This window comes from Mustela putorius, unplaced genomic scaffold (assembly GCF_011764305.1).
Source record: "Mustela putorius furo isolate JIRA1106 unplaced genomic scaffold, ASM1176430v1.1 tig00000166_pilon_pilon_pilon, whole genome shotgun sequence".
Classification (NCBI taxonomy): domain Eukaryota; kingdom Metazoa; phylum Chordata; class Mammalia; order Carnivora; family Mustelidae; genus Mustela; species Mustela putorius.
In genome coordinates this window covers 2,237,328-2,252,755 of record NW_025421301.1, presented here as the reverse complement: position 1 = coordinate 2,252,755, position 15,428 = coordinate 2,237,328, and the positions used below count along the sequence as shown (strand labels likewise).

Genomic DNA, 15,428 nt, shown 5'->3' with positions numbered 1-15,428 from the left:
TTCCCACAACAGATTCATTGATCACTCTTAGTTCTTCTTATGTGCCATGCACTTTGGACACACAAATAATGAAGACACAGTCCATGCCTTCAAGGAATAGATCAGCTAGCAGGGGAGAGAAGCACACAAATGAAGAACAGACTATATACCAGCATATCTGAGTACAGCTGGCTATTAGGAACATCATGATGTGAGATGGAGGCAAGGGTCTATCTGTGTGACACAAGGGCTGGATCTTAAAACACACACAGTAGTTGCCAAAGGCTTTTAAAAGCTTGCATTTCACATGCTACTACTACCAGTACTTTACTACCTTAGCAACTTCATTTTATCTTGCCCTTCCTTGATTACTGGTATATTATGAGCAAGGAATGGTTCTGAGTAAACTCACGACATTACAGATAATTTACAGCATTTAGCTGTTTGGGTCTTACTCCTTTCTGACCTCCTGCCACTGTACAATTTTAGAAGGAACCAAAGTATTCCACTTTCTTTTTCCTCTATGCCACAGCGTCTAACAGATAACCCTCCACGTATGATGGCCCCGGGAGGCTGGACTTCACTTGCTCTAAAAATGGCAGGGCTGTAATTGAGAAGGGTATATATAGCTAGACTTCCTGCTTTCCTAGTACATTCACTTTTGCATTTGACAAATGTAAGCTACTTTTCTTTATTAAAACCACAAAAGCCTGTATTTTTCAGGTATTTCTCTGAATGTGTGAAGTTTCCTCTCTCAAACTTATCTGTGTAGTGAGAATTACTCTAACAAACAGAAAACAAGCTTTATGCAAAAGAGCCATAAAAAAAAAAAAAGGTAGGAGGCACTACTTTATCTACTGGATTCTGCCTATACTCTGTCAGGATCAAGTAACATAATATTAAAAGAAATTAAACTTAACAGTGAAATGAAAGATCAAATCTCAGACTTACCAAACTGCATGCCCCAATCCCCAAGGTAATTTATTCTGGTTACTTGATGTCCTAATGCTTCTTCGAGATTTGCTATAAAATTTCCTAGTAATCAACAAAATACAGTTTCTCATTCTTGTTATCCATTTTGGCATAAGAACCATGTGCTTCTCTATTATCAAAGCATAACACAGAAAATTTTTTTTGACAAAATTTGCCAACTCAATTTTTTTTTACTAAAATATTCATTATGGCGTTTTCATCTACATTAGGAAAGGGAATAGAGAATTAGTTTGGGGGCAGTTAGTTATTCCAAAGAATCTCACAATTTTCACAAGAACAGTATTTTCAGCAATATCCATGGGAGTTGGGAATACAAGTTAGAATAACAATTTCAAAGACAAAAAAGAACAGAATCTCAGTAATTAACAAGAAATAATTTGGCTAAGCCTTAAAGAGCCTGAGCCATACTGTGTCTTTTCTTGATAGCTCACTCTTCCTTCTTTGAATCACTTAAGTCTATCTCCTCATGCCTGCTCCTAAGAGTACCAGGGAGTTCGAGAACTTCATCTTCTTATACTGCTGACACTGGTTTGACATTCAGCATCCCATCTACTCTCCTACTGTGCCCTTATGTTAGGGCATTCAGATACACTGTGCATGAGACTTAGAAGGCAGAAATGAAGTGAAAGGGGAGCTACTTCTATTTTTTCCTGATAAGCTAGCTGTGGAGTATGGAGGTTTTTTCGTTTTTTGTTTTGTTTTTTGGTTTTTTGTTTTGTTTTGTTTTGTTTTTTTGGTGGCATCACTAATAGAGAGCACAGTATCCTGTCATATGACTTCCACGGGAACTGAAAGGGTATGGGGCTGCCTCTTTTGCTAATATGAATTCTAGAAGGCCTGACAGGTCTAATGGCAGCTTCCTGTGACTATGGTAGCATGGTTGTCACTGGAAGGGACTACAGAAAAGGCAGAAGCTCCCTTCATGGCCAAGCTCTATGGTATGATTTTGGGAGTCATTTAGGTTACTTAATCCAAAACTTCTTCAGCACTTCCAACAACTTTGCAAACTATTCAACATCCTGTAATAAATACTTGCCTGCTTTTCCAACAGTGGATTTAGTTTTCTCCAAATAATCCTTCACCAATATGCATATCTGACTTAAATTACAACAGCTACTTTTCCAGCTTCCCTACTTTTAGACTTTCCCAGTCTACATACGTAGTTCCAACAGCAACCTTCTTCAGCTGCTACTCAATACTATATTCCTATTTTTAATTAGTTTTTAAATTAGCAACTTATTATCCTGCAAACCAACCAAATAACACAAACCTAGGCTTTTGGAATGATTTTGGAAAATTTACTTTCGGCATATGAGTTTCCACAGACCACAGTTAACAGGTGTAACAAATATGACTGTTATGAAATTAACTGAACTAATACATGAAAACTTCAGACATGGTAAATGAATTCCCAGTATTATCTCTTACTGGTCCAAAATTTTCCTTAACAACTTTCAAACAACTTTACTATGCTCTGTCCATCATTTACTTTTGGCCTGAGTAGGTGGCTTTTCATATATAGTATGTTTTTTATATTCTTTTAAAAATCAAGTCCTGTCATTTTATCTCTTAAAATGCCCCACAAGATATTTCCAACAATGACAGGTGACTCCAGTTCATTAACGATCTATGTCACAAAGTAAGGGCTGCTTCAACTCTTAAAAGTATTCAAATGACAGGTTAAATGGCTCTCCCTCAAGTATGTAATAGATTTGCATACCAGAAGATACACTAGATGAGAAACTTCAAAGTCTCTTTCAATTCTTTGAAACTGCAGTTTCAAATTGGGCTACTGCATCACATCATGTTTTAAATAAATGAAAATCTTAGTATACAGCTACACTGAACATTACAACTATGAAGTACAATAGCAATCTTTCTTAGAACAGTCTTATTTCAATTTCCACTCTTGAATGCTCCAGTTAGTACTCAAATGATTGAGACTGAGCTTCTTTTTTAATGGAGATATAATTAATATATAATACCATTTCTTTTTTTAAAACAAAGTCTATGAACCAAAAACCTGGGGGGATTATTATCATCTCCATGTAACTATTTTCATTTTGCATCTTTCTTCTTTATATGATCTTCTTTATATGCATACATATTTTTAAAAAGTTAAAATTATTAACAAACCTAACAGTTAAAATCAGTTTGAGTTAACCTTTTGGTTTTGAAACAATTTTTTTTTTTACTTCTAAACCAATTTTTCCCATTTTATGTAATATTTAATTAGCATCAAGCTCATATAAATTTGAACTTTGTTTTTTGTCTTACCGTTATTAGAGCATTAAACCATTACAATGCATTATAAAATACTGTCCCAAAGTCGTGTTTCGTATGAAACTAATGACACTTACCTATGATGGTAGAACGCAAATGTCCAACATGAAATTTTTTGGCAACGTTGGGTGAACTGCAAATAATTCCAAAAGTTATATTTCTGTTCTAAGAACAAGAGTTCTAAAATCAACTAGGTCATGCCTCCACAGTTTAATAATTGAGGATTAAGGCCTTTGGTAATTTAGGGCAAAGATAAGTGAAAAATTAGAAATTTAGAGCAATGATAAATTAGAACTCAGAAAGAATCATCCTTAGTGAAACTGATCCTGTCACTCATGAGGTAGTACCATATACAGAGAATGGCACACTTAGGAAGCAGATACATTTAAGGACTGATAAAAAGGATGAAGAAATTCAGAGATATTTTTCTGACACAAAAACAATGCAGATTATTAGGAATTAAACTTTGTGTACTAGATGTAAACCCTTTATCCTCTAAAAAATTACTGACCCCAAAGAAATTTTGTTTACATTGGGTATTATCTATCAAAAGTTGTACTCGATAATTTGACAACAGCAAATGTTTCTAGAGCACTCACTACCTGACAGGCACAGTTGCACGCACTTTACATACATTAACCCATTTAATACTCATAAGAGTTGCAAGCTAAGGTGCCCCCTCATCTCTTACTTTACAGATGAGGGGACTAAAGCAACATGGAAAAAGGATAATGAAGCAAATGTGGCAATATCTTGACAACTGCTGAATCTGGGTGAGAAGGATATGGGACTTAATTATACTGTTGTGTTCTGTATATGTCTGAAAATTTCACACAGGTTTCTCAATATTAGAAAATAATAAGTTAACTTGAACACAGCTGGATAAAAGTGGTAAAATGAGAACTTAGTTTTGATCTATTTCTAAAGATTTATATAAAGGATATTATAATTTAAATACTTGATGCTATATTAATATGTGCACAATTATGAAATTATGACACTACAAGAATGCTCATTTAATCATTATTGAGGAAGAAAGCAAATGTCCTTCTCTAGGATAAAAAACAAGGAATCTTCCACTTCCCACCAAGACAGAATAATAAGGATGGGATTTACCCTTCTGCCTTAAACAACCAGAAAACCAGAAAAATATATGAAACACTAGTTTTATAAACTGGATGGTGAAGGACTGTGATCCCTGACAGAATGAGAACAAACAAGTTTACCCCTAGCAAATTAAATAGCAAATCTGTGAGCTACAGCAGAGAGATCTACAGCATGGAATATATTAGAAAAGAAGAAAGGTTTCAAACCAGTAAGTAACCTAAGGTTCTCCTTTAAGAAACTAGAAAAGGAGGACCAAAGTAAGCAGAATAAAGTCGATTTTATTTTTTAATTTAAATTATTCATGGCAACAGATGTTTTTATTTAAATTCAATCAGCCAACATATAGTACATCATTAGTCTCAGATGTAGTGTTCAACAGTTTATCAGCTGTGTGTAACACCCAGTGCTCATTATTTCACATACCCTCTTTAATGCCCATCACCCATTTACCCCATCCTCTCCATCTACCTCCCCTCCAGCAACCCTCAGTTTGTTCCCTAGTTAAGAGTCCCTTATGGTTTTTCTCTGATAACTTCCTGTTCAGTTTTCTCCTCTCTTCCCCTATGATCCTCTGTGCTGTTGCCTACAAAGTTGTTTTTTATAAAATGACAATAAAATACTATGAAATAAAAATAGTAAGGCAGCTGAGAGACACTGGGGAGAGAGAGATGCCAGGCCAGCCTTCAGGTAAGCTGCCAGACAAGTAAATGAGTCACCTGGATTTCTAGCCCCAGTACAGTTTCCACATGACCAGAACTACAAATGACAACATGCAAGTCAAAGAACCACTGCGCTAAGCCATCCATGATTTCAAGATCTAAAGGGTCATGAACATTAAAATGGTTGTCTCAAGACACTAGTCATGAGTCGATAGACTTTTCCTTAAAGAATCAGACAGTAATATTTTAGGCTTGTGGGCCATCAGATCTCTATCTCAACTGTTCCATTCAATTCTACTCAACTGCCACTGTAGTATCAAAGCAGCCACTGTAGTCAACATGTAAATGAAAGTGCAAGCTTATGTTCCAATAAAACTTTATTTATAAAAACATATGGCAGGTTGGATTTTGCCCATGGGCTGAAATTTGCCAATTCCTGTATTAAATGTTAGAGTAGCTTGTTACACAACTTTCATTGAGGGAAAAGAGCAGGCAACTTTCTTTGAGGGATGGCCTTCATGCAATTCCTCTCTGGTGTGAAGATGACCTCATGAAGTCCCTCTCCTCTCTGTGATACAACTAATGTTTAAACTCAACTTAAAATATGATTGGGGTGTAATGGTAGTATAAGATTTATCCATAATATTTGTTTACTCAGTAGGAGCATGAGTTTACTCACCATCAGTCCTTACCATAAACAAGTTCACTGAATCTCAGAATCTGTCTTTTTTGAGAGTGGCAGAGACAGTACAAGTGTAGAATATATAAAACCTTCTCTTGCCTCTGGTTATCTGGGTGCTGACCATAACTAAGTTTGTTACCACAATAAGTCATAATAAAGAATTAGGAAATCTGGGGGCGCCTGGGTGGCTCAGTGGGTTAAAGCCTCTGCCTTTGGCTCAGGTCATGATCCCAGGGTCCTGGGATCGAGCCCCACATCGGGCTCTCTGCTCAGTGGGGAGCCTGCTTCCTCCTCTCTCTCTCTGCCTGCCTCTCTGCCTACTTGTGGTCTCTGTCAAATAAATAAAATCTTAAAAAAAAAAAAGAATGAGGAAATCTGAAATAATTCCCTCATCATTTTTTAAAAAAATTTTCCACAGGAATATATAGTTAAGAAAATAAAAGGGTACAGCAAGTTCTAACTTTCCAAGTGGGAAAACAGTTCATCAAGACTCGTTCACTTTTAGGAAGGCAAATACAATTACAATACAGTATCTCTGATCTTTTCCATGAGCTGTCAACTGGTCAGCTATATTCTGTTTTGGTTGCCTAAAAATAGCTCAAAAATTAGATAGATATACTGACAGTGCAACAGGAAGTAATGAGGATTATTTAGAGGCATATTAAAACTTAAAGCTAGTTTTCTGTAATTTAAAAAAATGTTTACATTACAAATACCACAAGGCTTTGTTCTCTGGTAATCACATTACTTTAAAATTCTTAATATTGTAGTAACCATTACCTCGGATTTAAGAGTCTACGAAGATGGAATAAGTATTTCTTCTAAAAAAAAAAACTAAAATTAACTATTAAATACTTAATTAAAAAAAACATAATCACCAGACTTTTTTTTATTGGAGTCTAAAATTTTTATTCGTGGTACAGTGATCAGTTCACTGTAATATTAAGAAAATAATATAATCTCACTGGTTTTCTGTTTTTCCATATGTTATGTCCTGAGGCCCCAGATGATAATGGTAAAACACTTACCTGCCCAGCTACCTTGACTAACCAACACATGAGTAGGCACTCACCTGAATTCAACCACGATCTTCTTCTGGGGAAGACCAGAGAAAAGCTCGCTTTTTAATCCATATTTTGAGCCATCACTGATGACTTGTTGTAGTACTGTCTGAAAAGTAAAATGCATGGAATTTACTAACAGAAAAAAAAATTGCGATTTTCTTAATTACTTCATTTACTCATTCTAATTTACAGAACTCAGAATTTCACAGCATTGTCAGCACCACCATGTTCCATTGCTAATGCTAGTCAAAACAGTAATAACCAGAACTAACATCTATGGGGGCTCTGTGCCCTTTTTATACATCACATATATTCATTCTTACAGGAACCAATGATATAGATATTATACAAATAAAGAAACTGAAGTTTAGGGAGGTTAAATAACTGTTGAAAGTCCCACAGCAAACAGTAACCCAAAACCAGAAGGAGCATCTAATACTTAATGAATGCGTACTATATGCTGGGCACTTCTGAGCATTTCCTGTGTATTAACTCATTTATTCCTCACAACAACCCTAGGAGATAAGTATTAATTTTTATGAATGAGAAAAGAGAAGCACAGAGAAGTTAAATAACTTTCTCACCATCATACTCTATTAGGCTACATGGCAAAACCTTTTTCACACCATAGCTAATGTGTTAACTACTGCATGCCACTGCTACTTTTGTATTACTAAGGATGACAAGAAATGGTAGAAAACAAATACAAAATTGTAATTCAAATGCCTACCGGCTACATAAACAAAAAACAAGGAAAACTAACAGAAACAACCGAAACATATTCCAGTTTCATTTCTAGAAATGTACATAGGTTATATGGTTCACAAAATTCATACTTTGTTTTTTGCTAATGGTGTGATGCGTTTATTTATAAATGTATTTATTTTTTAGTTTAGGGGTTTGAATTTACTGTAATGGGCTATTTACTCTTACATTGGTTTTGCTTCACAAATTGGATTCTGAGTCCTAATTATGTAGCTTATGATGTGAAGAATTTTACTATCTTAAGAGTTTATTAAGATGCTCACTTAATGGAAAAGGCAGACAAAGCAGCAGAAGGTAGCAAAGCAATACTTTTAAGCATAAAAAGTGCTAGGTTAAAGTCCAGATGCATTTATGTTATCTTTAAGCCTCACAATCTTAAAAATGGACATTTCCCATTTAATAGATGCAAAAACTAAGGTTCAGAAACAGTATATAGTTGTACAAGGACAGAAGAAATAATATTCCTTTCATTCACACTATATAGTAGGACACAGAGAGAAAGGATTAACATATAGAGACATTAAAGAAAACAGTGCCTGTTATACCTCAGAGGCCCATTAAATGTTAATTATTTACTCCAAGACAATAGCTGACAAGGCTGCAAATAGGGAGGTAAATATTAGTGAGGAGGAATTCAGAGTCAGATTATTCTAAAGTTAACATTCTACCCATCCATGTCACTTTCCATCCCTTTATATGTAATGGATGGTAGACTCCACAAAAGGCAATCACAGGAAGGTAAGTTCTCCCTGTACAAATGACCCTTAATTCATTGATATTTCTCTAGCACAAACAAAAAAAGCAAGTTTAATGAAGGACTATCTTATATGCTCCACTTCTAAACCTTCCATTGACAATCTGATCCCTCTGCTACCTAGAGCTTCCTTTTCTACTATTCACTCTAAGGGCTCTCAAAGTCAGAATTAAAAATGCCATACCTGGGGCCCCTGGGTGGCTCAGTCAGTTAAGTGTCTGCCTTCGGGTCAGGTCATGATCTCAGGGTTTTGGGATAGAGCCGCACATCGGGCTCGTGCTAGGCAGGGAGCCTGCTTCTCCCTCTCCTCTCCCTTTGACCCTCCTCCCTCATTGTGCTTTTTCTCTCTTAAATGAATAAATAAAATCTTTAAAAAAAAATGGCACACCTAACTGAATGCTTAAATTGTTTAATGCAGTACTACTTTTATGAGTACATTTTATGTAAAATTAAAAAAAATTAAATGAATAAGGCAAAAGTCTAGAGTCCCTTTTGATCATCCACCCTAACCTGCCCTCCCCAGGGTGACTACTTTTCAAACATCAGCTTAGCTGATGACTACTCTTCTTCTTGCAACCACTAATCCTCCTTGATTTTAAGGGTATTAAGCTTTACTGACTTCTACTTCTCAGTTTCCTTTGCAGGCTCCTCTTCCACTGCCTGCCGCCCCACTCCCTACCCTGTGCTTCCTTCTTGCTTCTAGCTCCTTACTTCATACGTCCCCTAAATATAAAGTCCAAAGACTTCAACTACTACTTACCTAATAAAATCTTTCCTGTGCCATAGACTGGTATGTCCAAATCAAAGATCTGAAGTGCCTGAGATGTGCAATGGAATATACTCCTCTTCCTTTTGCATTCTCCATCTACATGAACTTTACCTCCTCACCCAGCTAACCAAGTCAAAGACCCAGGAGTACCTAAGTTTTACCCTTTTCCCTCAACCTTCATAATCAACCACCTATTAATCACCAAATCCTGCAACTGCCACTGCCTATCGTTATAGTTATCCCCTCTGTCCTGGTTTAGACCCTCATCATCCGTCAGCCATACCACTACAAAACCACAACAAAACAATAATACATAACTATCTCCTTATATAACATGTAAATTTAATTAGATCTATGTTCTACTTAAACCCTTCAATGATTCCAAGACATCTAAAAGATTTTATCAATTTCTGGTTGTTTATTTTACATGCATTTCGTCTTGGTTTCATAATTTTAAGAAAACTGATTTGTTAAATGGCACATTATAACATCCATAAAAACCATAAGGTAGAAGTGTTAGGGTCTTATTTTTTGGGTAATAAATATATAATATTAAAATGAGGTGAATTTTGGGGTGCCTGGGTGGCTCTGTGGGTTAGGGCCTCTGCCTTCGGCTCAGGTCATGGTCTCAGGGTCCCGGGATCAAGCCCCACATCGGGCTCTCTGCTCAGCGGTGAGCCTGCTTCCTCCTCTTCGCTCTCTGACTGCCTCTCTGCCTAGTTGTGATCTCTCTCTGTCAAATACATAAATAAAATCTTTAAAAAAAAAATGAGGTGGATTTTATTAGTGTAATACTAAAAAATTATCAAACATACCACCTGTGGTACACATAACACACCATGGAAAATGATGACGGAGGCAAAAAGCTGAAATTCGAACGCAGGGCATATAAGGCCCTTCACACCAGATAATTTCATACCCTCCCCCATGCCATCCTATGTGTGAACCATACTCTATCACCACTGATTTCCAGACAATGCCATGTTCTTGACCTTCTGTACTCTGGCCCAGGCTATCTTCTCTGCCTGAATGCCTGCATTTATACCTCCCAGATATAGTTGTCGTTTTTGTTTTTTTTAAAGATTCAGAAAATTTTTTTTTGCTTTTAAGTAATGTCTGTACCCGGTGTCTGGGTGGCTCAGTCAGTTGAGTGTCTGCCTTTGGCTCAGGTCATGATCCCGGGGTCCTGGGATCGCATCCCACGTCAGTCTCCCAGCTCAGTGGGAGTCTGTTTCTCCCTCTCCCTCTCCTACTGTTTCTCTCTCTCTCTGTATCAAATACTAAATAAAATCTTTATTTAAAAAAAAAAAGGACTGTCTACACCAAACATGGGGCTTGAATCCACAACCCCAATATTAAGAGTGGCATCCACTTTTGCCCAGTTGAAGATTACCTGTTCACTCCTCAACTTAGACTTATGTGTACCTTTCTTTACATTGTATTGCAGCTTACACATGCCTCCACTGTATCATGCATCACATTATCATATCCACTACACATTACACTGGTATTTTTTATGCTTTTCTTTTAGATCATAAACTTCTTGGGGGCAGAACACAGGCCACTTTATCTTTAGATTTCAGTAATATAGTCCCAGGCAAATAATAAGAAGAAGTTTATGAAATTAGTGGCAAAAGTTTTAAACTATAGAATGTCAGTGAGCTAGTAAAGTTCCTTGATATTCCAATAGATGAATAAGCTAGAGGTCCATCTACTCATCGTTAAGTACGTTAAAATGTAAGATGCTCTTATAAGAACTTCTACGGAAGCTACTACCACCTATTTGTTTTTTGGTCAATACTTGAAAAGAGTTTAATCATTCCTTCCATGTTCTCAGCCACTTGGCACTACATGTGACTTAAATGCATCTACTGCCTTCTGGCTTAAGCTCAGTTAGCAAAATAATGAGCAGAATCAGAGCCATTTAAGTTAGTATCTCTTTTTCTTTTTTTCCTTAAGTTTTAATAGAGCATGCAAAATTGAATTTGGCAAATGAAAAAATACAGGTATACATGTAAAATAAAAATGACGTTATCCATTGTGTACTTTTAAAGGCACAACTAAAAAAAGAGGATTTTGTTTGATTTTTTCCTTTTTAGTTAAACTCATATTTTCTTTTTTTCCTCCCCTTAAATGAATTAACTATTATTTTAAATTACTCTTGAAAGTCATCTGTAAGCTACTGACAGGTGGAAGCTTGACACCAAACTGACAGCTCTTCACGATGTATGAATTGGTCATATCACCTTATGGTTTCGAAAAATTCATTATCTAGTTCCAATGATTTGGCAGTTCCTGCTGTCTTTAATTTCACATTCTAGTCTCCTATGTTTGAGGATGATTTACACGAAGACATTATACTGCCTCCGTTAGTGATCCAAACTTAAGCTAACATTTAATCATTTCCTGGGGCTGCCAGTGTTAATTCAGTTGCAATGCGTGAACAGATACGTTTTATGCAAGGCTAAGTTTGTACATGTGTAAGCAATGACAAATTCATAATTCCCTGCTTGAAAATTAAGTTTCGGACACAGGTCACTGGCTACATGTCAATCTTGATGACTTTAATATGTAAAAATATGTATTAATAATGGTCCCAAAGGGTTGAATTTTTTTCTTGATGTGATCTGAAAAATTCATTATACATGCAAATGGCCATTCTTTAAAACCTGAAAATAATGAAGCCAGATGTAGAAGAATTTAGGTTTTGAGCAAACAAGGCTTATCATTAAAAAACTGCAACTTTTAACCAGGCACATTCAATTTTCCTTTGACTATGGGTGTTCATTAGTTTAGGATGTACCTTTACTGTGACACTGAGCAGGGCTACCATGAGCAATCTGCTTGTTCCTTTAATAAAAATCACACTAAGATCCAGGCATTCAAGGCTACAGTGAGGGAGGATTTCCAGGTGATAAAGAGTAGCTGGACCTCAAAGCCCTAGATCTTGTCCCTGTGTTGTCAAGTGAGAAGGATTTGGGAATACTTTTAATAAGCAAGCTAGTGTGCATTCTTAAATTGGAGAAAATCTCATAGTTTGTTCACTGTAATAATAAAGCATGAAAATTTGTGGCCACTGACATTTTAAAAGAAGTAAACACATGCCTTGCTTGATATATAAAACACATCTCTTTCAGTCAAGGTGGCTGTAAAGGCAACTTCATCTAATAGTACATTTTCCCACCTCAGGGAAAATTTAAAAAGGTAAAATATTTCTGCCTATGAACTAGACTGGAGTTTGGTGGGCACTGTGGTGAGCTGCATTTCTGCTTCTATAAAAATCGAGACTGTTGGGGCGCCTGGGTGGCTCAGTGGGTTAAAGCCTCTGTCTTCAGCTCGAGTCGTGATCCTCAGGTCTGGGAATCGAGCCCTGCATCAGGCTCTCTGCTCAGCGGGGAGCCTGCTTCCCCCTCTCTCTGTCTGCCTCTCTGCCTACTTGTGATCTCTCTGTGTCAGATAAATAAATAAAATCTTAAAAAAAAAATCGAGACTGTTGGGGCACCTGGTGGGTCAGTGAGTTATGTGCCTGATTTTGGTTCAGGTCATGATCTCAGAGTCTTGGGGTCCTCCTCCCACTCATGCCCTCTAACAAATACATAAAATATTACCTCTAATAAATAAATATTTATCTATTTACCATTTATTTGAGAGAGTGTTCAAGTGCATGGGAGCACAGGGAGTGGGAGGGGCAGAGGGAAAGGGAAAAGCAGGCTCTCCACTGAGTAGGGAGACCAATATGGGGCTTGATTCCTGGGCCCTGGGATCATCTGAGCCGAAAGCAGATGCTTAACTGACTGAGCCACCCAGGTGCCCCAATAAATAAAATCTTAAAAAAATATACTTGTGATCATAATCGGAAGAAAGAGTACTAATTTAGAAATGGTAAATTAGACTCAATGGTTTACTAAATTGACATGAAACGTTACCAACTAAGAGCCTAACAGGCTGCAGTCACTTTTCAACAAGCTCAAAACAAATTTCCTTTTTGTCCTTGTGACTGATTTTGGTTAATTATCTCTCCTTGAAGTACGAAGGATAAAAAGATAAAAGAAAAAAATTCAAGGATCTAGAGGCAAGCATATTAACACTAACTCTCCCTCGGAAGACTGATCGGGCAGATGGGCAAATGCCTATTATCTGTATAATCTTGGTGAGAAATTATATTAGAAATTTTGGTTTTATAGTAATTTTCAATTCAAGACTGCAGCATTACTAAGCCTGACCAACTCAAAACCAGTATTTCTTAAAAAACAAAACTAAACTAAATAACAGCCTAAAGCATGCATTATGATAAATTTTCAATTTCAACTGAGATTAAACTCTCAACAAAAAAAATCTCATACCACTGCCTATTCAGGATTACCTGTCCTCCAGTCTTACACGAGACCCAGTTCCTTTATGTCATTTCTCCAACTCTTCCAGGCCATCCTGAGTTTTCTGATCTTTCTTATGCTTATTGTATCAATCCAACTTTTGTTTTAATACTTGTTTTATTAAAAGAATAAGCTATCTTATAGTTTCATCTGTATAAATCTCATGCTACCAATAGATTACAGGCTACCAGAGAGCCAAAACCAGCAGTACTCTTTGGGCATTCAATATAGAGTCCATTAATTCATTCAATTATAGTTATCTCACACCTACTGCATGCCAGGCACTGTGCTAGGAACTGGGGATCCAACATTCTCAACAGAGAGAAAAACAGATGCTATAAGCTCTAATGGAAATTAATTTAAAGGGCAAGAAGCATTAATCAAATAAAAAGATGTATAATAGTAACTATGATAAGTTCTGCAAAGGAGAGATACCCACTGATGGTAGAGCACATAAATGAAGGGGACAGAAAGGCACAGCCCAGGAAACATCAAGAACTGAAGGGTAAGCAGGAGTTAACTTGGGGTGGCACTCCATGAAGGAGAATCAGAATGTGTAAGGTTCTGAGGCAAGAGGAGGTGACGTTTAAGAACTGGGGGAAAACCACTGTAGCTAAATCAGACTGAGTAAAGGTGCATAGCTGGAACATAATCCATTCTTACCTTTGTTAACAGTTCTCTGTTAATTTTGAAATTTACAGTCCCTCGACCAGTGCTGATTTCACTCACCACTGTATCACATTTTAGCTGAAAAGATTTTAAAAAAAAAAACAAACAGGTAAAATTAAGTATGTTATATAACAAGCGTAATGATATTTATAGTTTTAATACTATCACTTTGGAGTCCAAACACAGCAGGTACATCATATCTCTGTCATTAAATCCAGACCTGGGCCTTAGCCAATCTGTTCAATTCTATCACTTGACAAGCTTCCTCCTTTTCTAGCCTAGAATACTACTCTATATTCAGAATCTCTTCTTCTTTCCCATTCTCTCACTTCAAATTCTCCACCTCACATGGAAGGAAGCCAGTATCACTTCACCCCCCAACCTGATGTGCCCTGACAAGCAGTGAACTCTTTTTATCTCACCCACTTTGCACAAGAGCCACAGGACATTTCATTCTGTCAGGCCCTACGCCGCCAGCACTTGTACCCCCACAAAAAATAGGTATCATTTAAATACTTGGTCTTCACTGAATAGACCTTAAAATTTTAACCAACTAGATTTCTAAGCACCTGATATATTCATGAAACTTGAAGAGATACCAGTTTTCACTGAAGAATCACTAGTCTTTACATTTGAGACTCACAGGATATGGGGGAAGGAACTAAATACCGTAATGAGAAAAATTCTACTCCTCGTGTACTTCCTGATAAAAATCTAGGTTGATTTTCTGATCAAATAAATATTTACTCAGCTATCAAAGCTCTTTTATTATACTCATTCTTTACACATTTTTTTCTATGGTAGTGACTTTCATTGTTCCAATCCTTCAGTGTGCCCAGAAGCCTCTGTGTCACATGTAATAACCGTATTTTAAAAACCCTGTTTTTTATGGTATTACATTAATAATTTAGATTTGGTCATTCTCTACAATCCTTTCAATTCCCCTTTTAGATACCAAACCCAACAGAGAAATTAGAAATGAATGAGTTTATTAAATTATCTAACCACTTCTTCTCTGCAATCATGATTCTATTTACACCTAATCATTTTTTCTCATATTTTACTGCTCATCTTCTCAGAAACTCATTTTAAAAATTGCAACCCACTGCTCTAATTTATCAAGCTTGTTCTCTTAAATTCAGAAGTCCATCCAGCTTCAATCTGTAAATTTAATTAACACTTCAGTCCTCCTGTAAGTAGTTAATCAAAAAATTGAACAATGTCAGCTCAAGAGGAATGCTTTATAGCTAATTTGAAAAATCATCTTAACCTTATAGCACATGGCTAAAATGAATTTAAATTGTATTTTCCAAGGTGCTTTGAACAAAAAC

General features: G+C 36.5%; 1 protein-coding gene across 1 annotated transcript in view; it reads right to left on the bottom strand.

The window, feature by feature from the left end:
• Positions 1 to 15,428, bottom strand: part of RARS2 (arginyl-tRNA synthetase 2, mitochondrial) — a 61,067-nt gene that overhangs the window by 26,419 nt on the left and 19,220 nt on the right. Inside the window, exons 4-7 of the mRNA XM_004766934.3 lie at positions 14,092 to 14,175; positions 6,776 to 6,873; positions 3,333 to 3,388; positions 931 to 1,014 (exon numbers count right to left, since the gene is read on the bottom strand). Coding sequence (XP_004766991.2) covers positions 931 to 1,014; positions 3,333 to 3,388; positions 6,776 to 6,873; positions 14,092 to 14,175 — 322 coding nt within the window. The remainder of the gene's footprint in view (positions 1 to 930; positions 1,015 to 3,332; positions 3,389 to 6,775; positions 6,874 to 14,091; positions 14,176 to 15,428) is intronic.